The sequence below is a fragment of the Mobula birostris genome, chromosome X (assembly GCF_030028105.1).
Source record: "Mobula birostris isolate sMobBir1 chromosome X, sMobBir1.hap1, whole genome shotgun sequence".
Classification (NCBI taxonomy): Eukaryota; Metazoa; Chordata; class Chondrichthyes; order Myliobatiformes; family Myliobatidae; genus Mobula; species Mobula birostris.
Genome location: NC_092402.1, coordinates 35,188,800 through 35,216,181, shown reverse-complemented (window position 1 = coordinate 35,216,181; position 27,382 = coordinate 35,188,800). Strand labels below are relative to the sequence as shown.

Genomic DNA, 27,382 nt, shown 5'->3' with positions numbered 1-27,382 from the left:
GTGACATCAACAGCGACGTCAGCGTTGAGAGGTTGAAACTTCAAGGAGCGTATGATTTTGCCTTGATTGTAATCGCCGTATGGAAAGCGAGGTTTGTCACCGTTGGTTTGCTGTCCGACAAACCCGGGGAAGAGAACGTAAGTGGTTCAGTCATTGAGACGTCCGGTGTTATTGCTGGCTGCGGTTCGCCGCGCTTGGCCGCCCTCAGAACGCGATGGAGCCGCTTTACAAGCACGGTATCCAAATGGCTGAGTTTCTGCAGCAAACTCTCGGTGGCTTTGAAAAGAGTATGCTCTTTATGAGTTGGATCGGGGACCCCAGAACCTCTTTTTTTATTTACTTCCCTGTAACGTACTACCTCAACAGAAAGATTGGGATTTCAGTGTTGTGGATCACTGTACTTACTGAATGGTTGAACTTAGTATTTAAATGGTAAGTTTCTCTTTATTGGGTCCAATTTTCTTTCTCCCTTCCAATGTATCCACGACCACTGTCGTTTCCCATTCTCCAAGGATGGCGATTGAATCATTGATATGCCCTTTGATGCTGTAACTCAAACATTCTTATTTGCACCTAATTAATGGCTTTTTAAGTATGCAGTGAACGGTCATTTCTAGTGCTGAGGTATTTTACTGCCTATCTTAGTGATAATCATCAGGTGAGATAAGGGAGTTCCCTTTCCGTCGCTGGATTGTTTGGGTCAATGTTAAAACCGCTAATTCACTATTGGAATGTTGTGTTGAGGAAACTTATTGAACAGCTTTTATTGCTTTTGCAAAATGGTTGCTTCATTGGCCTTCATAAAAAACTTTATTATGTAAAGCTTGTTTCAAAAAATAATCATGTATAATAGAATATAAACCATATATTTTATAGTTGAGATTACAAACTGAAGTGTCAAAATTGAAAGGAAGAGATTCGGTATCAAGCTCTAATGTCTTAAAATTGTTAGCCTAGAAGATAAAGTGAAGATCAACGTCTGTAACTATAGTTCCTCTTGAGGAAGGCGTTAGTGTAAAGTAGAGCTATCAACTTTGGGAGGATGTATCCTTGTAAGCTCAGAAACATTACTTCCTCTCTTCAAACCTCATGTCCCTACAAGTGACACAAATTATATGAGAGCGTGGCCATCCAAGATAGATTGGGTGTGTATTCTGGTTGCTATCCAGATCAGAATAATTTACCTAGTAAGATTAACATTAAGAGAGTTGAAAGTTTCAGATGTAATTGTGTTTCATCCTTAGATATTTTAGTTGTATGTTTGAGGTTCTTCTGTTTACGGTGATGGTTGAGATGGGTATAAAATGATTAGGTTTTGATTGTTTTGCTTTTGTACCTGAGAACAGCTTTAAGAGGTGTCCTCACAAAGCCCCTCCTTCTCATTCAACACACGCAAAATGCTGGAGGAACGCAGCAGGCCAGACAGCATCTATGGAAAAAAGTACAGTCGACGTTTCGGGCTGAAACCCTTCGGCAGGACCTCCTTCTCATTGCTTGATGCTTTATTGATAGAGTACATGGTGGCGTAGGAGCAATTGTTGCTTCCTCGCAGCTCCAGATTTAATCCAGAACTCAGATGCACCTGTATGGAGTTTGCACATTTTCCCTGTGATTGTGTGGGTTTACACTGGGTGTTTGGTTTTCTCCTGTGCTGATGGGTTAATTAGCTACTGTAGAAAAATTAGTGACTATAAGGGACTAAAGGGGAATTGATGGGATGAAAAAAATGGCAATGCAATAGGCAAATAAGGAGCAGAAATGAAACTGATGGGATAGCTTTGGCAGCCAGCCACAACTTGATAGCCTGAATGGCCTCCTGTATCACAATAAGGAATCCTTCTCATTGCAGAACACTATAGAGACATGGAATATCCAGACACTATTAGGCACAGAGTATCTGTTTCAATATTAATTTAGAAAATGAGTTAAATTAAAATATAACTTTCTTTACTCCTCTTCTCACTAGACCATCTTTTTATATTTTTAAGATTACTTAATGTTGAAAGCATCCCTGTAAAGATGAAAGAAGAGCCTGCCATTTTAAAACTAACCTACATAGTTCAAAAACCTGCCAAATTTGATTACTGGGCAGCATTGTGTCAGAAGAGTAACTTGAGGACATGGGGTGTTGGGTATTGAATGTAGTTGGATTCAACAGTGGGAGAGACAAAATATTGGCAATATTTTCTGATTATGATTGCTGCTGCACAATGAGCTTATCCCACCATAAATCACTTACAGAGAACAGAGAGTAAAACTGGATTATTTTGAACAGTAAATTGAAAATATCATCAAACACATTTTGGCAAAAAGATCGTATCCTTAAATGTGAATATAAATATCTATTAAGGGGAGTTAACTTTTCTCCTTTTTGTTGACTATTTCCGTATTTTAACTTTGACCACGTAATCTGTTTGCTGTAGATTAATGCTTCAATCATTTCTCAGTTGACAACAATTTATGTGCAATTTAATGATGAATGTTGAGAGGATATTTTAATGGGAGAGTTCATTGCACTTGAACTATATTTGCCTAGAAATTCAATAACATAACATGATTTTTTCCAGTTTTATGCACTTTGAAATAAGATTTTCTTTCTGCAGTGAAATGCAATAGTAACATATTTAGATACAGTACTTTGAAAATTCAGCTGAATCACCGACATTAGAAGATTGGCATGAAATCATTTTGGGAATATTTAAAATGGAAAAGATAACCTACTCTCTGAGAATTCAAAAGGAAAAATTTTATCAAATTTGGAACAAATGGATTGAATTTATAACCCCAGAGCGAGCAGACTTTAGATGACTCTCCTAATGGTTTATACTGTTTGTCTCACCAACATAGTAATAGTGTTAACGTAAGCACCCTTGGCTCGAATGTTTACTGTTCTTTTTTTTGGAAAATGTGGAATTAACACAGGTAAAGAAAAGACCTGGGGAAATTTTGGACCAGAAAGAAATGGACCAAAAGAGATACATGGAAATTAGTATTCAACCACTATTATTAATATTTTTTATAACAACTATTATCATTACTTATTTTAATAGAGTGGAATTACAATTGCACATAAACATCTATTTGAGTGCCTAATTATTTTCTATATTATCTCAATGTGCACTTGTGAATGTACAAATTAATATAGATTTACTCACATAAAAAAATGGAAAAGGTTACATATGTAAAAAAACAGTTTGTGTATTACTTGTGAATACCTTATCCAAATAAAAATAAAATTTTAAAAAAGAAAATTCAGCTGAATATGACTCTCTCTTGCACTGAGGATGGGGCTGCAGGAAATAACATTCTTTATTTTTCCTTTTGTACCCTTATGGGAATATTTGGACAAAATTGTCACTGAAATTACTATTGTTTATTATTCCTTGAAAAACCCTGTCCTGCATCTCCCTCAGTTTAATGAAATAAATTTCTTATCTTGGTTTTGAAGAGTGGCTGAAATGAAATCTTGAAAGTGTAATCTCAGCAAAAATCAGTTTTACAGATCAAATTTGAGTGTTTCTTACTTTCCCAATAGGTTGCTGTTTGGTGAGCGTCCATTTTGGTGGATTCATGAATCGGGGGTCTATAGTAAGCACCAGATGCCAAAGTTACAGCAATTTTTCTGCTCCTGTGAAACTGGTCCAGGTTTGTTACAATGGAGTACAATATGACTTTTAAATGTATACTTGCTAGCTGATTTTCAGAGAGTTGAGTCACAAATTAACATTTTAAATTTATTTAGAGGAATTAGGTTTCAAAGTTTGTAATTAGAATTATTTTTAAAAATGTTTCAATACATATCTCTACTGTTAGGGTTTGTTTTAAATGTCACACGTTTACCCAAATCTTACTCCTATGAGAAAGTAGTTGCAGTAAATTATCAGTCTAAGAACACATTTTATTGAATGCAGAACTGACTTGAATCTGCCAGTTTCAATATGTTTTATTAACTAGCAAGTTAAAATTGAAAATTGGCTAATCTTCTCACAGTGTGGTCATTTTTAATGTGTCCAGTTGTTCGCTGTTCATTTGGTTGCTATTCAGGTAATTCTGACCTTCAATTAGAAGGCTTACCTTGAAGAAGCTTACATTTTCTCTCTACACCCTTTTAACATCTTTGAAAGTTTTTCTTTTTCACTGTATTGGTCTTTGCATCAATGCAAGCAGCAACTGGAGCTGTCCATTTGGTTCCCTTTCCAAATATCCTATCTAGCAAACCTCCTGGAAACTATCAATGGAAAAACCTTTCCAGTGCTGACATTGTGGACTCTGCCATCAATGACTTTTTGCTACCCCTCCCCCTTCTTCCTTCAGAATATTTCCTTCCTTGTAAAATCAGATTCCTGTCTTCCCTGACCCAATTGCAGATGATTGAAGTGATGGGAATCTGGCAAAGAGCTGGTGTTTTTCACTAATGAAACTTCCTCACCTAATTGTGCTTTTCATGGCTTTCCTCACCCACACTCCTGCATTTATAATGTGACTTTTCATCGAAAAATATTTTGCTCCACTCTCTTGGCATATTTTCTTGTCTGACTCTCCAATCTTATTTCAGTTCTGCCAACTATTATTTAATATTCTTAAACTCTACCACCTGCTCAAGTACCACACTGTATTTTTGACAAGGCATTGTCACTGCTTTTCTTACTCCCTTTCTGTTCCACTTCATTTTATTCTCAGTAATTTCAATTTTTTATCTCTATGCACTCTCTCCTCTGAGTTTACTATCTTCCTTTTAGTTCATACAGCTCCTCGCCTTCTCCATAAAAACACCCTCATCTGTACTTACCATCTCACAAAGCCTCACTACTGTGCCAATCACATAAATGGTCAAATAATGTTTCTTCTGTGCACCAATCTCCATCTGCATCCCATTTTTCCTTCCTAATCTCACTTGTTTCTGTGACCAGGTGCTGCCTGACTTGTGGAGAATTCACAACATTTTCTGTTTCTGCAAAAAGGTGACTATTTCCTCTCACCCTTTCTCAGGCTTCCACATCCTTCCTACAACGAGGTGACCAAAACTGATCACAAAATTGCAAGTGCGGTCTAACCAGGGTTTTATAGAGTTGTAGCATTACCTTGTGGCTCTTGAACTCAATCCTCCATAGATTCCTGAGATTATGTCCATGGCTGTGAACTGGTACCTTTCCTTCCTCTTTCCAAATTTATCTTGTCTATCAGGTCCATTTTTTCCCCTGAACCTTACTCCACCCAAACTGGTGAGCATGTAACTTTTCTTCCTGGCCTGTAACTAGCTTAATTGGGCACTGTTCCCTTTTCTCGGTTCTATCCCCCACCTTACAAATCTGCCATCTTCACCCTCAAGCTATCATGCTGTCTCCAAGCAACCTTTTATCTCCAAAATAGTAACATAGAACAGCACTACACAGTAATAGGGCCTTCAGCCCATGATGTCTCTGCTGACCATTTTGCCAAGTTACACTAATACAGGTGTCCTTGTACATCAGTCACTGAAAGCAAGCATGCAAGTACAGCAGGCAGTGAAGAAAGCTAATGGCATGTTGGCCTTCATAACAAGGGGAATTGAGTATAAGAGCAAAGAGGTCCTTCTGCAGCTGTACAGGGCCCTGGTGAGACCACACCTGGAGTACTGTGTGCAGTTTTGGTCTCCAAATTTGAGGAAGGACATTCTTGCTATTGAGGGAGTGCAGCGTACTTTCACAAGGTTAATTCCCGGGATGGCGGGACTGTCATATGTTGAAAGATTGGAGCAACTGGCTTGTATACTCTGGAATTTAGAAGGCTGAGAGGGGATCTTATTGAAACATATAAGATTATTAAGGGATTGGACATGCTAGAGGCAGAAAGCATTTTCCTGCTAATGGGTGAGTCCAGAACCAGAGGCCACAGTTTAAGAATAAGGGGTAGGCCATTTAGAACGGAGTTGAGGAAAAACTTTTTCACCCAGAGAGTGGTGGGTATATGGAATGCTCTGCCCCAGAAGGCTGTGGAGGCCAAGTCTCTGGATGCTTTCAAGAAAGAGATGGATAGAGCTCTTAGAGAGAGCGGAATCAAAGGTTATGGGGATAAGGCAGGAACTGGATACTGATTGTGGATGATCAGCCATGATCACAGTGAATGGCGGTGCTGGCTCAAAGGGCCGAATGGCCTACTCCTGCACCTATTGTCTAATCCCATCTGTCTTTGTGTGGTCCATAATCACTCATTGCTTGCCTGATCATGTGCCTGTCTAAATGCCTTTTAAATGTCACTATCATATCTAGTAGTGCATTCCTGGCATCTGTTACTTTTTTAAAAAAAAACTTGTTTCATGTCTCCTTTAAATTTTCCTTCTCTCACTGTACCCCCTAATATTTGATATTTCCATTGTAGGGGAATAAAATAACATCCTGAAATTGTTCTCTTCTCAAATGCATACCCATCTTCTCTCCAGTTTTTGATTATCTGCCCCTCTATCTTCTACTGTAGCACCTGTGAACATTCCTGGAATTTTGTTTTGGATGTTTCAGTTTGTTAAAGTCCCAATGTAAATGCAAGTCATTATTGATCATTGGACAATGTCTGCCCACTGGTATTGTGGTCCCAAGAATTGTTTACCCCATCCTGTGGTTCTGGCTTTGACTAAGATGTTCCATTCAGCTCAAGGACTCAAAATGCTAACTCAATCCACTATCCCTATCATACAAATGCATGAATCTACAGTTGTTTATTGTGGAGTAATACAGGTATAAATGGTTGTTAATGAACAAAAAAATAATAAAAGTATACTCACAATTTTCAATCTCTACTAATGACAGCCACAGAAGGCTAGAACTAACAAGTGACAGGAAATATTTTATTATAATTAATTCATGAGTGCATTCATTAGATTCCTTTTTATTTTTAATTAAATGTAGCTGTGAATTATTCTCAGGACACATTTTTAAAACTGAAGTACTGTTATAATTCACACTATATTTCAGGTATGCAATTATTTTCATAATTGACTGAGATCCTATGAACATTCTATGGCCTGGTTACTATACCTATCTCTGCATTACAGACAGCTCGGATTCAGCTCTTGGAATCATTGTTGCATCAGATCTGTGACTTGTGATCTGGGAAATAAAATGCGAGTTCACTTGTAATGTTTGTTTATGCTTCAGGCAGTCCGTCAGGCCATGCGATGATCACAGCTGCAGCTTGGTGGCTTATGATGACCAGTTTTTCCACATTCATTTACAATCGCACTAGGAGGTTTGTGCTGCTTTAACTGATTAAACATAAAAATAGTTAAGAAATGTCACAACCCTGAAACACAGATTGTATAACTCACCTCCCTCACTGACAGTTATCTCCCTTTCTGAAGGAATTGAATGTTGTTTGCTTATTTGTTTCATTGGGATCATTGGGCCCTGGTGATTTATTGTCTTCCAGTCAAATTAATTTCTCCTATACAGAGGCTCCTCAAATTACTGATGGCTTGACATATGGAAATACAACTTTCCTGAAATTCCCCTGTGTATGTTTAAACCTTTTTTAAGCTAGTAATAATAAAATGTTTATTACGTTCATTAATAACTGGATGCGGTATACAGTATATTCCATTGCTATAACAATGGATTACATTAGAGTGATCATTCAACTAAATGAATGAATTATACCAAGTGTGTGTAAAGCAATACAATATGATTACTATAGAAAATAAACAATTAAATTACAGACAGTTCACAAGAATGGCACATGGGGACTACTGTACTTATTTTCAGCAATATTAATTTCTTTAAGCTGCTCATTTACTCCAGACCTACACCCTCCTCCATTTCTGAAACGAAAATGAATAAAGCTGCAGATGCTGGTATCTGAAGCAAAAGATATTGGAAGAACTCAGCCAATCAAGCAGCATCTGTGGAAATAAATGTTAATATGCACTATTGCTTCCTGATGATTCAAAGTACAATTATTATCAAAGTATGTATACTATATACAACCTTGAGATTTGTTGCCTTACGGGCAGCCACAAAACAAAGAAACCCAATAAAACCCATTTTAAAAAAGACTGTCAGACACCCAATGATCAGAAATTGTGCAATCTATAAAAATAAGCAAACAACATTCAGAACTGAAGTTCACAAAAGTGAGTCTACAGTCACAAAGCTAGTCACAGATGATCCAGGAGCCTGTTAGTTGCAGGCCACAGCCTCAAACAGCGGGTTGTTCCTCGCTCACGGACCCGGGCCTTGCTCCTTCGATAGGTTCTTGGGGCTCGAGCTCCACCGCTTCAATTCGGCCCATTTATGCCACACTGCAACGTCCTGCACTTTCATGACTCCAGTTCATGCTGCAAAAATGTCAGGTCATACAGGCAGTTCAAAAGCTCGACTCCAAAAGGGAAATCACAGGCTATTGATTGAATTGATTGTTTTCTAGAAAAAGTGTGATTAATAAGGTAGTTAATAGTTGTTTTTGCTGTTAGCAAGTCATCGTCGTGCTTCACCAGTTTCAATGGGAAAATTGTGGGGTTTTCATTAGCCATTTGGCTACCATTACTGCTGCTTTCACTTTCTAACTTTCTCCTCATCAAACCCTCCCGCCAACTATTTAGATTAAGGGCAATATGCTAACTTGTAGTTCACTGGGACACTAGTCCTAGCTTTATTCCTGCTTTTGCCTTTAAGGAGTCTCTCTGTTCTCCGTGTAACCATGTGGGCTTCCTCCGGGTGCTCCAGTTTCCTCCCACAGTCTGAAGATGTACCATTTGGTAGATTAATTGGTCATTGTAAATTGCCCCGTGATTAGGCTGGGATTAAATCAGGGGCTTGCTGGGGGGGCGTGGCTCGAGGGTCTGGAGGGGCCTATTCTGCGCTGTATCTCAATAAATAAATAAAGATAAGCCCATCCCAATGGAACAGCTTCCTCTTTCCCAGTACTGTTGCCAGTGCCCTATGAATTGAAACCCATTTTTCTAATATTAACATTGAATCCCACATCCATTTTCCTTATCTTACTTCCTCTTTGCCAATTTTCATATATTTCAAACAGTAATCCAAAGATTATTACATTTATAATGCAGTTTGTCAAATTTTAGCAGAACCTGCTTTGTCCTTTCAATTGTCATCGGTTCCTTAGCCCTGGCACTAAGCTGACAACACAGCCTTTGGGATTTGCGCTCATACCTGTAGAGAATATTACCTACTCCTCCAACTGTACTGTTGTTATTACACCATTGTTCATTACCCCAGGGAAAAGCCATACTCTTCCTGTGTCATTTGACTATCAATTTTCATCGGACTAAATCTCAGTAGGGCGATTGTTTCGGATGGTTCTCCACTCCCTGAGGCAGTGTTTAGTGTCAAACCCTAGTTCATTCAAAGTGTCCTGTATATATGATGCACTTGCACACTGAGACTGCTGGTAAGACTCCAAGCCATCCATTGTCTCTTTTAACTTTTAACTTTTCATTGTTAGTGAAATCCTGAAGTCAATCTCCTTCTGCTCTCTGTCGATGCCCTCCAGCTACCCTGTTCTTAGACTTGATTTTGACATTGGGTACCTAAAGTGCAGAATCCCTTCCTAGTTAATCAAATATTGTATTTCTATACATTTCAACACTTAAAATATGCCAATAATAATGTTTTTTTTTATCTACTTTAAGCACACTGGCAAGGAACATTCCTGTAGTATTGTATATCGCTCTGCTGCTGACAATTGGCATCTCCAGAATATTTATTTTGGCTCATTTTCCACATCAAGTCCTTGCTGGAATAATTACAGGTTAGATCTTTAATTATCATGGGTGAATACAAGTGTCTGTATCGAAAAAGTGCATTGATATTTGTCTTTAATTTTCTCATTTGAAATTCATTCTCAAGATATGCCTCCTACTGTTCTTGTGGTGGCACACCAGTGAGTCTCAGGAGCTGCCGGTGCCTAACAGAATGAGTTGCAGAAAAAGCAATTTATTAACATCAACACCTCTACCACTGCCAATTCTAAACACAAAGACATTGGCATATCATCCAAGGTTACGAGCAGAACTCTGTATCCGCATATGCATCAGAACACTTTAGGATTTTAATCCTTAAATTAATTCAAAGAGATGCAAGTTAACATAGCTGCATCAGATAGTTCAAAGATTGGAAAAGGTGTTCAATATCGATATTGCGATTACATACAGAACCTAATCCGATCCAAGGACTGCTGGACTACTTTAAGATGTAGATTCTTTGGAGGATTGTACAGAGTTTGTAACTGTAAGTACACACTTACACCTCTTATTAAAGGGAGTGAAGTGCCAGTACATTTTTCAATTAAAAGTGAAAACTATAACGCACAGAACTTGGAGGGCACAGTGGCCTGAACTTTGAAGACAGTGAAAGTAGAGAGCTAGTGATCTCTTTTCCAGTCTTCCCCTTTTCCAACATTCTTTGTTGTCATGGAACACTTGGAAGGATCTATGGCAACCAGAGCAGCCAGTCATTGTCAAAAAAATTATTACAAGGAGGAAGAACTTAAAGCCATATGAAGCACTTTAAACTAACTTGAAGCATTTTACAGACTGTTTAAGATAAAGATTAGGGCATCAGATAAGTCCAAGGTGGAAGTGAAAATATAATCAACTTTCTAAACATTTAAAAAATATTTTGAGCTTCTCTAACTTCCGCTAATGCCCTACCTCCCCCTCGTACCCCATCCGTTATTTATTTATATATATACATTCTCTCTCTCCTTTTTCTCCCAATGTCCCTCTGACTATACCCCTTGCCCATCCTCTGGGTTTTTTTCCCCCCCTCCCCCTTTTCTTTCTCCCCGGGCCTCCTGTCCCATGATCCTCTCATATCCCTTTTGCCTATCACCTGTCCAGCTCTTGGCTCCATCCCTCCCCCTCCTGTCTTCTCCTATCATTTTGGATCTTCCCCTCCCCCTCCCACTTTCAAATCTCTTACTAACTCTCCCTTCAGTTAGTCCTGACAAAGGGTCTCGGCCCGAAACATCGACTGTACCTCTTCCAATAGATGCTGCCTGGCCTGCTGCGTTCACCAGCAACTTTTATGTGTGTTGCTTGAGCTAATTACAATCTACATTGAATTATTATAGGATTGAAGCATTTACTATGCAATAATCATGGCATAATGCAGAATTTAAAAACTCAACAAGCATTGTGGAACAAAGTTCTAACCTGTACAAGGTTTTGTAATGAATACAATTGGTAAATATATGAAAAATTTATCATCTCAACAGACTTCTCTTTACTCCAGGGTAGAAGATTACAGCCAACAGAACTTGTTCAGGGGAATTTAACCACTGACAGCAACTTCAGGATTTAAGTGGTTCAAATCCTAAAGAGGCTGTTGGTCTCATGTGCAATGATGTCATTACTGGTGGTTTTCCAAAATTTGAACCATAGTAAACTGTGCATGATTAATGTCCAAAAATACAGAAATAGAGCAGTGCAGTCACTAGGCTTTTTTGCGCAGTTATCTCCATTCTGGCTGTTAGCTCTCCATGAGATCTTTAATTTCCAACTGGGTGTGATATTTATTAGTTAGATGTGTTTCCCTAAGCCGTGAATTTAAAAAAAAAACATCAAAGGATAATAGCTGTGAAAGCATCAGTATCATTTAGACATTGTGATGTAATATGGAGTGAATAAAATATGTAGTGTCACATTTTCAAATGCAAAGTTGGCACAATGAAGAAATTTGTAAGAATAATCATTTCACAACCTGCTCTGTGGAGCTTGCCACAGAGCAGGTTGTGAGAGGATTATTCTTATCGAGAATGATGTGTGGGGGGGAAAGAACTATATTGGTCCTGATGAAGGGTCTGGACCCGAAACGTCGACTGTACTATTTTCCATGGATGCTGCCTGGTCTGCTGAGTTGCTCCAGCATTTTGTGTGTACTATATTGGTTCTGTTCCTTTTACACCACGAATATAGGTTTAAATCCATCTTAGACTGATAAGATATGTGTTTCACCCGTTTCGTATCTTCGAGCAATGCTCAAAATGGGAATCCAGTTCTCATTCAGTTTTTAAAAATATAAAATAAGAAAACTAATATTCAATCATGGCACAAATATTATTGTACTTTTGATCTTTTAAATGTGTTTTGCTCATCTCCATCTACCTTAGGCCACAAACTTATTAATCACCCCGATGAGTTATTAATTGATGTGTTATTAATCTCAAACTTTCTGCATAATCACTGAAAGAGTTGGACTGCATGTGCATGTAACGAGAGCTGTATAACTCATCTCCTTCTACCTTAGGCCACGAACTTATCAATCACCCCTGCTGTGGGCACTTTCTGGAGGTCCAAGATCCGTATGCTCCACGACCGCTGGACTAAATGTGTAAATGTAGAAGGGGTCTACGTTGAAAAATAAATGTGCTAGGTTTTCTAAAATTGACTCCTTCTACCTTAGGCCACGAACTTGTCAATCACCCCTTGTACACACTTTGTTTTTATGTGCTGAGTTGCTATATTTGGGGTTTGGTTTTCTTACTGCCCCTTCTTTAGCCAACTCAGCAGGTAGCAGGAAATAGAGGCAAGACTGCTGATGTGTTCATTTCATTCTTAAACAATATGCTGTTAAGCCATTAAGTCATCAGAGAAGGAGAGATTGAGTCCCATTTCTCTTTTGAATCCTCCCTGATTTTTCTTGGCCAATGATCATATACAGCTGAGGTAAAGTTACCATGTGCTTCAATATCCATGTGAAACTGGATGCTACTGAGACTGATCCATGGTTACCTTTGTTGTCACGTTTTCTTGAGGTGTAGTATGACACTTTAGTCATACTGTTGATACCCCCAGGGTAAAGTAGTTAGACCACGTATCACATCAGAATTTTAGTGGTAGGTGTTTAACATGTCATTGTGATTTAACTGTTCAACCAACTATTTAAAGATTATCTTGATGTAAAGGCTTAAAAGAAGGCAAATATTCTGTGAGCATTGATGTAAATAGTCATTAAAATTTCAATTTGGATTTTAGGTGCTGTACTTGGTTTTCTGCTAGGCCAACGTATACCTGAGAATTTGAAATTAATTCAATACGTTGTGACCTCAGTCGTATTGCTGCTCAGTGCTATGTGCCTGTACTGGGGATTGCATTACTTTGGAGTCAATGTTGCCTGGTAAGTGCGGAATTTTTTTACTCGTTGTCATTCTGGCAGTTATTGCTTGTGTGAAGTTTTATTTTGGAAAATTCCTGTGTGTTTTATGTGGCAAACTTCTTTAAGAGAAAGTAAGTACAATTAGGAAAGAGATGAAACGCTGGTTTCCTCGGCTGCATAAGCCTAGGGAAGACAATCTTCAGCCCTGTCAAACATGTGAGATTGAAGTGCGAGACCTCCCCCCTCCCCCCCCAAGCCCCTGTTTGTGTGGATGCTGTGTAATTGGCTACGCTGTTACAAATTAGTGCTACGAAATAACAGACAGTACACTACATGCAATTAAAGGAATTATATTTATGAATCTTAACTAAAGGGTTAGTAAAGAATAATAAAAAGAAAAGGGCCCATTTTAATTAAACAGTCAAATGTGCACAAGTTGGAGCTCATCTTGAACTTCTCTGTCACTCACACACTGGGCCCTCGGTAAACGTGAAAGCACACACCACCTTCCGAACGTCGCTCGCAATGCATCTCGAACAAACGGGTCTCCCACCAGGTTGTATCCTATGACCGGTTCTCCCCAGTGTCTTCTCTCTTCATCTCCTCTCGAACAAACATGATCCCTTATCTTCAACAGTAACCTAAACAGGCTGAAAGTAGAACAAGCAGCTCTTACAAAGCTGCTAAATGAAATACCTACAGCATAATAGTAAAGATGTGAACCAGGGCACTACAAGGGGAAAAAAAAAACAGATTTTAGGGAGAAGAAAATTCTTCTGCCCAATGATTGTAGTTAGAAGGTAGAGGTGAGAAATACAGCATAAAAACAGACCCTTCAGCTCACCAATCCCTGTTGACCATCAAACACTGATCCTCCCCTAACTCATTTTATCCACTCCACATTCCAACCTGTCATTCCCAGATTCTACCATCTGCCCGCCAGGGGCAATTTACAGTGGTCAGTTCACCTACCAATCCACGCATACTTGAGACATGGGAGGAAACCAAAGCACCCAGAGAAAATCCTGTCATTTTTATGCACCCAAACTCCACACAGACAGCATGAAGATCAGCATTGAACACAGGAAGCTGGATCTGCGAGGCAGCATTTCTACTAACTACACCATCTTCTACTCTCATGAAGAAAGTAAAATGCACATTTCTTAAATAGAACCAGCTCCTAAATTACTTTTTTTAAAAAGGTTATGGTATAGTTTATTTGAAGGGACCTTTGCTGCTAAATAGTAAAAGATGTGTTGTTCAGGCAAAGCTAAAAGAAACACTTCTAGAACATCATCCCCAATTAGTAGCTAAACATGCTGTATAACAGCAGTGCTGCCTTTTACTTGGCTTGCAAATATAGTTCCATGGAAGCCAATGAAAAGGAATTTTGGAAGTTGAGGGAAAATTCTTGACAAGGATTGCAATTTCTTTCTTTTTCCCCTACCTCATACATATTGCTGTGGTTTGAATATTGGCTAAATGTATTAACACCATAGTAGGTCAGAAGTTGCAGCTGAAAGTCAAGAGGTTATGTTGTAACTTTATAGAACTCTGGTTAGGCCACATCTGGAGTATTACATACAGTTCTGGTCACCCCACTCTAGGAAGGATGATGACGCTTTGGGGAGGGTGCAGAAGAGGTTTACCAGGATGCTGCCTGATTTAGAGGGCATGTGCTATCTTAAGAGGTTGGACAATCTTGGGTTGTTTTCTTTGGAACAGTAGAGGCAGAGGGGAGATCGTTAGAGGTTTATAAGACTACAAGAGGCATAGATAGCGTAGACGGGGGAGATCTTTCTCCCAGGACAGAAATGGCTAATACCTGAGGGCGTGCATTGAAGGTGAGAGGGGGTAGGTTTGAGAGGGATGTGAGGGGTAAGATTTTTACTCAGAGGGTGGGGATGCCTGCCATCTGCTGCCTGGTATGGTGGTAGAGGCAAATACATTAGAGGCTTTTAAAGAGACATTTAAATAGGCACGTGAATGTGAGGAAGATGAATGGAGATGGACATTGTGTAGATAGAAGGGATTAGTTTTTTTTGGGGAGGAGTGGTTGGTTTACTTTTCAGCTGGTTTGGCGCGACATTGTGTGCTGAAGGGTCTGTTCGTGTGCTGTACTGTTCTATGTTCTATTTGTCAGCAACAGAGATATGTGAGAAGGACAAAATAAATAGCGACACTCAAAAAAAAAAAAGGGGGGGGTTGGGGGAAGACAAAGTTACAAATCAACATTGAAACAATGTAGCAAAGATATGAAAGGCTTCAGTACACTTGACTTGCTATTGCATAGATACTCCAGACAATGGCAGTGGTATTCTATGTATGCCTGGATACAATTTCTGGAACTTTGTCCATAGCTTCCTGGTTCCTCAGCCTGTGCTTCAGTAAGATCCTCCTTCTCAGAAATTTCCTTCTCTATTCACCTCAGTCCAGCAGTGACTGTGCACCCCACATAGCTAAATACAGTCTTCCCAGAAGACCCCATTCACTGATTATCACCCATCCCAATTCTCCACTGAAACCTACCAAATATTGAAACATCTAGATAGCGTGGACATGGAGAAGATGTCCTAGAGGGTACAGAGGGGACATCCTCAGAATACAAGGATGTCCCTTTAGAACAGAGATGAAGACGTATTCCATTAGCCAGAGGGTGGTGAATCTGTGGAACTCATTGCCATTGATGGTTCAAATTCAAGTTCCAAGTTTAATTATCATTTGACCATACACATGAATACAGCCAAACAAAACAGCATGGAGGCCAAGTCATTGGGTATATTTAAAGTGGATATTGATAGGTTCTTGATTAGTAAGGGAATCAAATGTTACAGGGAGAAGGCAGGCCATGGGGTTGAGGGGGAGAATAAATCAGCCAGGATTGAATGGTAGAGCAGACTTGATTGGTCAAATAGCCTAATTTTGCTCCTATGTCTTGTGGTCTAAAATCCATACCTCCACACAAGCCCCCAACAACCTATACCAGTTCCCCCTGCTCACCGCCCACTCCAACAACTGATTTCTTCTCATCTATATCTCACCACAGTCTCCAGCAGCTGACTCTGAATGTACGTCCATTGGTCCCGTTCCTTTACCAATCACAACCTCCCAGCTCTCTAATCCCTATCCTTACCCCACTTCTCCCCAGCCCCAAGTCAATCTTCACTATGGTAAGGCTTTTGATGAGGTTCTGCACAGGCTTGTGCAGATGATTTGGGCGTAAGTGATCAGAGGCGTGTTAGAAAACTGGATCTATAATTGGCTTTGTCATAGGATGAGGGTAGTGGTGGATAGATGCTTTACTGACTGGAGATCAAGAGGTGTACTAAAGGGATCAGTATTATGACCATTGTTGTTTGTAATATACAGTACATAAATGACCTGGATGAGAAAGTAGGTGGTATAAGTTTCGCAGATGACATGAAAATTATTGACTGAGCCTGGAAAATGTTGTGAATAGTTTTGTAACTGCAGTAGAAGTGTTTATTTAGTTTTCAGCTTTCATTTGGGCAGGCTTTCAGATCTTTTTAAATTCATTGCACTGCACATAAATGTTTCAAATGCATTTGGCTAGTAAAGGAATTAAGCCTTCTGGATTTGAACAACTGCAGACACACAATGTTTCTTGTTTAGCTTTTTTTTTTCAGTAGCAGGTCAAGTAATTGCTCAATAAACTGATTATTTTCATATTGCTAAGAGATGCATTGAAGCCAGACTAGTTAATTGATTATAACAGCAGCCCTTGTGGAAATTTCTCTTCCAAGAAATTCTTCACTCCAATTTTTATTCAAAGAATTCCACTTTATCCAGAAAATGGTAAGAATGAGACTGGAGCAGGGAAGCAACATCCTGTGCATGTTAACTCAACATTATTTCCTTTTTGCTTATAAAAGCATTCAGAAAATCTGTTGATTTTCTCTGAGTTCTTTTCTAGCTCCCTAAGTTGTTTCAGTAATTATTAAATAAATGAAGGTTGTTGAATAATTTAGCTTGGCGGTAGGTTGATTACCTTTTATTAATAATCATTTGAGGAATATCCCTCAATTTACATCATTATTTTCCAGTTAGGCTTGCGTTAAAACAACACAGCAGGCCACTTCAGCCCATCAGGCTCTCAACTGAGCAATCCTGTTAGAATGTTTTTCCTGTCTTTATTTCCCTGTAACCTGCTCTTTTTCACATAAGCCCATCAGTGTACAGTGTATTATTCTTTTTTGCCATCCACCTCAGTCCAGGGTAATTTACAATGGCCATTTAATCTTTGCTGTTGGAGGAAAATGGATCACTCAGAGAGAAAGCCCACAAGGTCATGCTGAGAGCATGTAAACTTCACGCTGTCAGTAGGCGAAGTTGGGCTTCAACCTAGTTCTCTGCAATGCAAGCAGCCTCTGTGTCATCCAAGTACCTATAATCTCACACACTGAGTTCTTTATTTAGAGTGGAATTAATACCAAGTACTTTCCTCTGCAAGAAGAAAGACTTCAAAAGAAAAATTACTTCACTCCTTCAATTTTCAAGGAAGGGTTTACCTTTATGATTTTGAAGTACTTTAGATGAATTTTTTTTGTTGCAGCCTCTGAATTTACTACGCCCAGCAAACATATGCCCAGTGATTTTTGTTCCCTTCGTTATTTTGTTAACAACATCTATTATCTTTGCCAAGCAGGGAGAAAGTGACTATTTTCTTCCTGTGATGGAAATCTTTTCTTTTAACAGTTGATATAGTCAATGTTTTGAAGCTGAGAAAGTGTTCTGAAGTGTGCAGAGTTCCACACACAGAAATGCTTACAAAGCACTGTTTTGCAACACAATTTGAAATTCTTATCATATGGTTTTATGCCAATCTGATCAGAGCTTTCAGGCAGGGAGAAGTGATGGTTAGTCTGATATTTTTCACAAATGCACATTGTTGCAGAGCCAATATTTAATGTCAGCATGTCCACTCTTCAGGCTTTTCCCACAGTCTGCAGGAATTAATCTTCTAAACGTTGCTCTAAGCAACCAGGTTTTAAAAAAAAAAAGTGGATTTCTAAATAGGTATTTTTCTCCTTTCTTTTGTACATGTGGGAGCAATGGCTATTGATTGGCTGAAGCACATAATGAAAATTCCAATAAAAATGTTGCCTTGACTCTGGTTGCAAATTAAAGTATGTAAGAATTTTATTATGTTTAAAGGTACATGCTCATTTGAAACTAATTCAGTCTTGGGTGTTCTAGGACAATTTTGCTTGCTACCAAGTGGTGTGCCAATCCTGAATGGATCCGACTGGACACTAGGCCATTCTCCTCACTAAGCAGGGATGCAGGGGCAATCCTCGGACTTGGCATTGGACTCTCCTCACCGTTGTATGCAAGTACACTGGGATGGAAGATGACATGGAAGATGAAAGTAGTCTGCATTGTTCTCTGTGAGCTCATCATTGAGATTATGGATCAAGTCCCGATGCCGAAGTACTCCACTATTCTGTTTTATGTTCTGTGTTACCTGAAGAATGCATTTGTTCCCATTCTGGTGACTGCCATTATGCCCTGGCTGGTCCATTCCATTTTTCAAATTCAGCCAACTAAGAAACAGCAGTAACAACCAAAAAAAGTATTTTAAAATGCTTTTTGCCTTCTCCTGATGCACTATTAATACTAATATACATCACCCAAGACCACCTCAATATTGTATGCTCATCTGAATCAAAGCTGTGAAACTTTTGAGAGTGTGGATGGTCCTTACATTGAGCTATACTGTTTAGTGATATGCACTGCAGATGTGTCTAACTTCTAGCTCCCCTTCCACAGCTCTAAGTTTCCATAACCAGAGAGGCAACTACCTGACTACTACCCTTCATATATGATGTGTCAACTTAGTTAACTAAGACATACAGTACTGTACAAGTCTTGGGTGTGTCTGGTCCACCAGGCAAGGTGTCATTTGATTTTAGACAATTACTTTATTGATCATTACAGAATGTCTCTCTGGTGTTTCCCACTCCCTCCCCTCTTCCTTCCCCTTTTTCCAACCATGATTCCCCTCTTGCTGCCCCCTTTCCACTCAGCCCAGAATGGAGACCCATATCATCACTCACATATGTCATGAAATTCATTTTTTTTTTGTGTGGCAGCTGTACAGTGCAATACATAATACTACTACAGTACTGTGCAAAATTCTTAGGCACCCTAGTTATATATATATATACACCCAAAACTTGTACTGTAGGTCAATTTTGGCCCTTCCATTGTTCAAATGCATTGTTGACTTTCCCTTCCTTCTGCTAATTATTTCCAACTTCCCTGTTCTGCTGACTTTTCTGCCCATATTTCTGGCTATTCCTCCTAGTCCCTCTATAACTTGATCTCACTTTATCAAGTCAGAAAACAGGCCCTTCAGCCCAACTCATAATGTCTCTCAGAATAATTTATTTGCCTGTACATACAGTAGCCACTTAATTAGGTACAGGAGTGAACCCAGTGTGGTCTTCTGCTGCTATAGCCCGTCCATCTAACGTGTTGTGCATTCAGAGATGCTCTTCACACCACTGTTGTAATGTGTGGTTATTCGAGTGACTGTCACCTTCCTGTTAGCTTGAACCAGTCTGGCCATTCTCTGACCTCTCTCATTGCCTCTACAACCTCCTCTGGTAGCTCATTCCAACAATCCACCACCCTCTGTGCTTTAAAAATTGCCCCTTCAGTTTTCCTTTTAATTATTTCCCGTCACCTTAAATGTATACCCTGTAGATTAGACTCTCCTAGACTGGGGTAAAAAAGTCTCTGCTCCTCATGATTTTATATACGCTAAAGTCACCCCCTCAGCCCCATACACTCCAAGAAAAAAGGAAAAAACAGCCTATCCAGCCCTTCAGTCCTGGCTGGTAACATCCTCAAGAATCTTTTCTGCATCCTTTATGTTATGGCTACCATATAAAATTTTCCAGTGTCTCCTTGATCTAGAGGCAATCATAAGCTTACATTTAAAATTAAAATGTTAAGATGATACCATTGTCACTTCATCTGAATTTTCCAGGTTCTGTTCATATCTTCAATTTTGTTAGGCATAAGGTGGTTATTGGGTTGTAACAGAAATAGATTAGGTGCAGCAAAGATCTACAAACATCAGAGAAGGAAAACAAAACACTCATTGTGTCTTAAGATGGATAAGCCTTTTTAAGACATAATTCTTAAAAGAGTGATCCTAGTTCTAGGTTCTCCCTTGAGGAAGCATCCTCTCCATATCCACCCTGTCAACTACACTCAGAACCTTATTTGTTTTTATCAAGTCCCCTCTCATTCTTCTTCATAACAGTTAATGCAAGTCTAGCTTGTCCAACATTTCCTCATAAGACAACCTGCTCATTCCAGATGTTATTCTATAAGACATAGAAGCAGAATTTGACCATTTGGCTCATCGAGTCTGCTCTGCCATTCTATCGTGGCAGATTCATTATCCCTCTCAACCCCATTCTCCTGCCTTTTCTCCATAACCTTTGACGCCCTGACTAATCAAGAACCTGTTAACCTCCGCTTTAAATATACTTAAACGCTTGGCTTTTACAGCCATCTGTGGCACTGAATTCCACAGATTCACAAGCATCACACACAAAATTCTGGAGGAACTCAAAAGGCCAGGCAGCATCTATGGAAAAGAGCACAGTCGATGTTTTGGACTGAAACCCCACTCTATCTAGGCCTTTCAATATTTGATGAGTCTCGATGAGATCCCCTCATTCTTCTAAACTCCAGTGAGTACAGGCCCAGAGCCATTAAATGCGCCTCATACATTAACCCTTTCATTAAACGTTTGTCAACCCCTTCGACTAAAACCTCTGAACTGCTTCCAAAGCATTGACATCCATACTAAAACCAAAAAAACAATTTTGTTCAATGTATTATAGATGTGATCATACCAGTCCTCCCCACATTTCTGTTCAGTTCCCTTACCTATAAATAATAATATAATTTCCAAATAATTTGCTGTATCTGCCTATCTGTTGTTTTGTGGATCATGCCCTAAGATACTCTGGTTCTTCTGCATTTAAAGTCTCCCATTGTTAAAGTAAATGTCTTTATTTTTGTATTTTCCCTGCCAAAATGGGCAACTTCATATTTTCTCATATAATCCATCTGCCAGCTTTTTGTGCACTGAACCTGTCTATATCTCCTTTGTCCTCTTCATGACTTGTATTCATATGTACCATTATATCATTGGCAAACTTAACAATCACATCTTAAACTCTAGAAGGAATGGTAGTATCACACCACTTGATATCTCTTGGAAGTATAGTACATTCACTGGTATCCACAGAACATGTTACTCTCTAAAGAACCTGAATAAATTGGTCAAACACAATTTCCCATTCGCAAAACCATGTAGATTTTACCTGATGACCTTGAATTTTTCTAAGTTTCCCTGTGATAGATATTAAATAGACTCAAACCCTTGGTAAGATAGGGAGATGTCTATCCCAGCATGTGAAGACAGACTCTGGCGGATTGAGCGGACAAGACCAATGGAAGATCCAACGGTCAAGAAGGCGGTCTCTGCAAGCGTCGTGGAACGTGTAGGGCACGACAAGACACACAAGACGTCCTGGTCATCCACTGCGCCTAGTCCCATCTCCAGCCGTCTCGACTCTGTCTTGCCACTGGATCCAGATGGGAATTGGGTAGAGAGAGTGAGGCTGACGCTGCACAACTCTCCCTCACTTAAATCCAAATCATGCGCGAGTCTCGACACCATCAATGGTGTTGAGGTCTTCATCAACGACGACGGACAAACTTTAAATAGACTGGCCAGTAAAGTCCTGTTTTCTATCTTCCTTTTTGAATTTAAATTGCTTGTGCTAGTTTTCAAAGTATCATTCAGTCACATGGAATTGAATTTGCTTGTAAGGTTAAATATTGGTGATCATAGTATTTTTAGATGTTATTACTGTATCAAAGTCCTCTCTTATGTTTGTAGGACTTTTTTCCCCAATGATTGATATACCTATTTTATTTATTTTAGGTGTTATTAATAGACTATAATGGAGTTTATTTGCTGCTTATTGTAATTTTCTCTAAGTCTGCTTGCAAAACTAATAGTTGCAGGAAATTAAAAACAACTTAAAAGAAAAATGATTACATTAATTTTAATGTGATAAATCCACTAATAAGAAATTAGATAGTGTATTTCCTTTTTTTAGAAACAGCTAACCACATAAAATATGATTTCATTGCCAGCAGACCATACAAGCAATCATTCCTGGGTGAAATCACACCAAATGTGAAATTGTAATTTTTTTTTTAAGCGTGTGGTGAATCTGTGGAGTTCATTGTCATTGGGTATTTTTAAAGCAGAGATTAATAGGTTCTTGGTTATAAAGGGTTTCAAAGGTTATAGGGAAAAGGCAGAAGAGTGACGTTGAAAGGTATAATACATAAATCAGATATGATTGAATGGCGGAGCAGTCTTGATGAGCTGAATGGCCTAATTTTACTCCTATGCCTCATGTACTGGGTGCTTCCAAATGTCATCCACAATAAGGCACTTAACCTTTTTTCCCAGAGACAGGTGTGACATCACTCTTTGTATAGTGTATGTCCCAACTTGTCCAAACACATTGGAACTTAAAGCTCCACACTATGTCTGTCATGAAGTAGTCTCAGTAGGACTGGGAGAAAATCGGACTATAGGGACATTCCAAAGTCTATGCAAACAGTGAGTGCAGCATTTACCTTGAAGATGTCCACTCATTGCAGCATGCCATTATTGTTATGGCAATAACTGGCTACTTTTCAGAGCAAGAGGCACAAATGCGCCCATTTGTGAAGAGTCTATACACGCAGAGTTAAAGAAGAGTCACGTCCTGCCTGTATCCCTCTGATGTAGGCTCCAATATTCCAGCACTGTCATTGAGATACATGACTTTAGAAAGACATTCAGTCATACTCTCCCACCCAGACTGCTCCCTGTATGGAGCTCAAGGTTACTTTGAATCTTATCTACCTTACTACGGGATCTTATCAAGCAGCCACAGCAAATCTTTGTCTTGTTTCCTAATTTGCTGCTCACTGCTACATCAGTATTCATAAAGAAATAATTTTGTCAACTTTTAATTGCAACTGGGATTTTGGAGCACAGCACAAGTCCTTTGGGCACAATGTTGTGCTGTCCTTTTAACATTCTCAGCTATCAACCTTTCCAATAGCTTTTTCTTTCATCCATGTGCCTACCTAAGAATTTCTTAAATGTCCCCAATGTATCTGACTCTACCACCACCCCTGCATCTCATGCACTTGTCACTCTCTGGGTAAAGAACTTCCCTTTGACATCTCCTCTATACCTTCCACCAGTCACCCTAAAAAATATGTTCTCCAGTATTAGCTGTTGCCACTCTAGGATTTTCCATCACTACTGCTTTCCAACAAGTGCAGGCATCTACTGACCACACTCATCTGTTCATAGTGCACCCATTGAGAACACAAACATTACCAAGAGAAAAAGATTTCCACCCTCTTATTGTGGTTGTTGTGAATCACGAAAAGAATTTCTTCATGGTGAATGCTATGTTTCTGGAAAGCACGCTTGACTTCACCATCCTACGTTTTCAGTGCTGGTGATGAAGGAGGGATGAATCCCAGCACACAAGAGCTACCCTCTAAGTCCAAGGCTGCTCACAGCAGTACACTCCGCTACGACAGAAGCTGAGCACATATACAAGAGCCAAGCAGGAACCTGGGCAAAGATGAAACTTCGTTGCCTGCATTGGTCCACGGTTGTAATGTAGTATGCAGCAAAGAGATGTAGAGACTGTTGTACGCCACGTGCTGTACAATCTAGCAGAACCTGAGACTGTGGCCATTGCATGAAGAAGAGCAACAAGGAGAGTTGAACCCTGAGGGCAATGAGCTGGAACCTACAGGACAACATAAGCATGGAGAGGAGGGGGAAAAAGAAAGGTGTTGGGGTATATCCTTTTCTAGTATTTCCAGCCTTGTCTTCCAGCTCAGCACAGAAGGGAAGCACACGGAGTACAGTTTATAAGGGAGTTTGTGATGGTGATGCTCCTTAAGATTTTATAAAAGGGAGGGCATCAATGGAACCAAGTGCCCATCTTTGTACCCCAAATGCTGCCATTAACATGGTCCACCAAATATCAGGGGAGCCCAGGTCACACAAAATATCACTCACACCCAGCTTTGCAGGTACACTGCAATGAGCAGAACCCAAAACCATAAAATGCTGGAAACACTCAGCAGGTCCAGCAGCATCTGTGGAAAGAGAAACGTTTGATGTTTCAGGTTCAGGCTTTTTGTAGAACTGATTTTCACGAATTGTTTCTCTGGTTACTTAACTAGCCTGTGTTGTGGATATGGAGTGGCACTTGGTTTAACAACTCAGGACCTCTATAATAAAAAAACTATGAGGATTCCCTCTCTGTATATCTTATTTATTTTATTTAGAGATACAGCACCGTAACACGGCCTTCTGCCCAATTACACCCATGTGACCAATCAACCTACTACCCTGTACAGCATTGGGATGTGGGAGGAAAGCGGGGCACCCAGAGGAAAACCACACGGTCATGGGTAGAACATACATATTCCTTACAGACAGCAGCAGGAATTGAACCTGAGTCGCTGGTGCTACAGTGCAGCGGTCCCCAACCACCAAAGCATGTGCTACTGGGCCGCGAGGAAATGATATGAGTCAGCTGCACCTTTCCTCATTCCCTGTCTCGCACTGTTAAACTTGAACATAGGGTTGCCAACTGTCCCGTATTTGCCGGGACAGCCCGTATATTGGGCTAAGTTGGTTTGTCCCGTATTTCCCCTGCTAAGGTAGAGCGTTCCTATGAAAACTTTTGTGCCAAAATGGCGTGAAGTGAAAAAGCAATTACCATTAATTTATATGGGAAAAATTTTTGAGTGTTCCCAGACCCAAAAAACAACCTAACAAGTCATGCCAAATAACACATAAAACGGAAAATAACAGTAACATATAGTAAAAGCAGGAATGATATGATAAATACACAGCCTATATAAAGTAGAAATAACGTACATACAGTATAGTTGAGAAGATTAAGCCAAAACCGATTTGTGGGGGAAAAAAATCGGCACGTACGCGCATGCACACACAGGTGCCCATAGTCATGGTAGTTTTACAGGGTAAACACAAGTGTCCCGTATTTGACTGTTACTTTTGTCCCTTATTTGGGAGTGTGAAAGTTGGCAACCCTAACTGTAAGAGACATGTTGAGGTGAGTTTAACCCTACTTGAACACCCACCCCCCCCCCCGGGTTGGCCAGTCCGTGGTGCAAAAAAGGTTGGGGACCGCTGCTATAGTGGCGTTATGCTAACCATTTGGCTATCATGCCACCCATATCTAAGCAATGACAGCCTGACATATCTTGTGAGGATATGAACTTTCTTTCCTGAATCATCCCTGCTGGAAACGACTGTAGCTGCTCCTACTAGGCTCTTCCTACATAGATATCGTGATCTCCTTGCCACACAGGATTACCCTCCCGGCAAATCTTTCATTGACTGTGAATGACTTTGTCCTTTGAAGTGAAAGTGGGAGTGTCTCCCTCTCACCCGAGTCATTGTGGCCTCTATGGCAACCATGATGTGTTACTGTTGTGTGGCTGTCATAGATACTGTAAAATTGAGGGGTGATCCCCATTTTATATTTCTGCACAGCAAAGGGTCAGGAGCTGGGATAAACTGAAGGGTCAGGTAGGAATCATGCAAATCTCAATTTAGTGCTTGTTTCTGCTTGTAAACCCCTAATTTTGCTTCAGAGTATTTTGGACAGTTTCACACTTGTTGCAATGGATAGATTTGGCACAAGGAGTGTTTTAGCATCAAAATTGATGGGATCCAATTTCGAAGCAGATACATGCAAAGACCATAAGACGTAGGAGCAGAATTAAGTCATCCAACCTGTCGTGTCTGCTCCGCCGAATGCAAAAGAAAAGTATTCATCCTCCTGTGACATTTCTTTAAAGTTTCTACAAACATACAGTATACAGTTAGTTAGCCTGAACAGATTTGCAATGGAATATTAAATATGCTATTCCTACAAATATAAGGTTAGGGTACATTGGCCACAGACCGGATGCACATGCAAACTCTGCAATAAAATTGTGCAGACACAGCATATGTTGAATAAATTGCAGTGCAGTGCAAAAAGGAAGCAAAAAGTCTTCATTACATAGGACATAGAATATGCCAGTACAGCACAGGAACAGACCCTTTAGCCCATGAGGTTTGTGTCAAGCAGGATGTCAAATTAAACTAATTCTCTTCTGTCTGTACACAATCCATATCCCCCATTCCCTGCATATTCGTGCATCTATCTAAAAGCCTCTTAAATGGCACTATCTGGCAGCCTGTTCCACGCAGCTATCACACTTTATGTAAAAAAAATACCATGCATATCTTCCTTAAACTTCCCCCATTACATTTTAAATGCAAGTCCTCTAGTTCATGAGATTACTACCCTGAAAAAAGAATTTGACTGTCAATGCCTCTCATGATTTTATAAATCTCTATCTGATTTTAGTATTTCATATTCCTTACATTGACAGATTTGGTTAACATTATCAGTGATTATTGTTTTAGTCTGCAGATCAGAACAGTTAAATTGCATTCAGTATTGACTAAATAAGGAGGTTTTACTGCATTCTACAAGAGGTATACACATTATGTTTCTGTATCACTGGAAGTTTGTGCTGATGTGAATTACAAATTGCTATATTATGTCAATTCTATGGAAACAAAATACCTGGAAATGTCATTTAAAATTGCCACTCTATTGTGGCCGTATCTTATTGATGTAGAGTGTTCTATAGGCATTTCAAAAAGTAATGTTTTTTTAATCAATTATATTCCCTGTTGTGATCTCCTGGTGAGATGCAATTCCATGTAAAGTAAAAAGAAAATGGTGAAATTTGAACATCAGAAGCCTTGGTGATTAGTGTTATCCATTAGTGGTGCAGACACTCAATTAATGAAACATGTATATCATGGTGTTAATAGTTATTTTGTACTCTCTTTTAGGTCCCAGAAAATGAAAGCTGGTGCCTAGTGATGAGGTTAAAATGACTGCCTACAGAAGCTTTGCAACTGGTTATTAAATCTATTCATACTATTCTTTGGTCTTAACAGTCACATACTTACAGATTCTGATTGCGACATTTCAACGGTAAACTTGACCATCTTAATTAACCAATCAGAAATAGCAATTCAGATCCAGCCAATCAGGATTAAGCATTAAGCCCCACCCATGCCCTGCTCACTTGAGAGGGTATATAAGGAGGTG

At 39.5% G+C, this 27,382-nt stretch overlaps 1 protein-coding gene across 1 annotated transcript; it reads left to right on the top strand.

Moving 5' to 3' along the window:
• Positions 1-97: 97 nt before the first annotated feature.
• On the top strand, positions 98-27,037 carry g6pc3 (glucose-6-phosphatase catalytic subunit 3). Its single transcript, XM_072248917.1, has 6 exons — positions 98-432; positions 3,536-3,645; positions 7,131-7,221; positions 9,620-9,738; positions 12,965-13,106; positions 18,303-27,037. Exons 1-6 carry the CDS (start codon positions 215-217, stop codon positions 18,664-18,666), a joined length of 1,044 nt encoding a protein of 347 aa, XP_072105018.1. The 5' UTR covers positions 98-214; the 3' UTR covers positions 18,667-27,037.
• Positions 27,038-27,382: the final 345 nt, after the last annotated feature.

Bases quoted from the DNA above. Each gene is read 5' to 3' on its own strand.
- g6pc3 (XM_072248917.1), top strand. From the start codon at position 215: ATGGAGCCGCTTTACAAGCACGGTATCCAAATGGCTGAGTTTCTGCAG. The intron at 7,222-9,619 runs GTTTGTGCTGCT...ATCTACTTTAAG, and splicing joins ATTTACAATCGCACTAGGAG to CACACTGGCAAGGAACATTC. The intron at 13,107-18,302 runs GTAAGTGCGGAA...TGGGTGTTCTAG, and splicing joins TTTGGAGTCAATGTTGCCTG to GACAATTTTGCTTGCTACCA.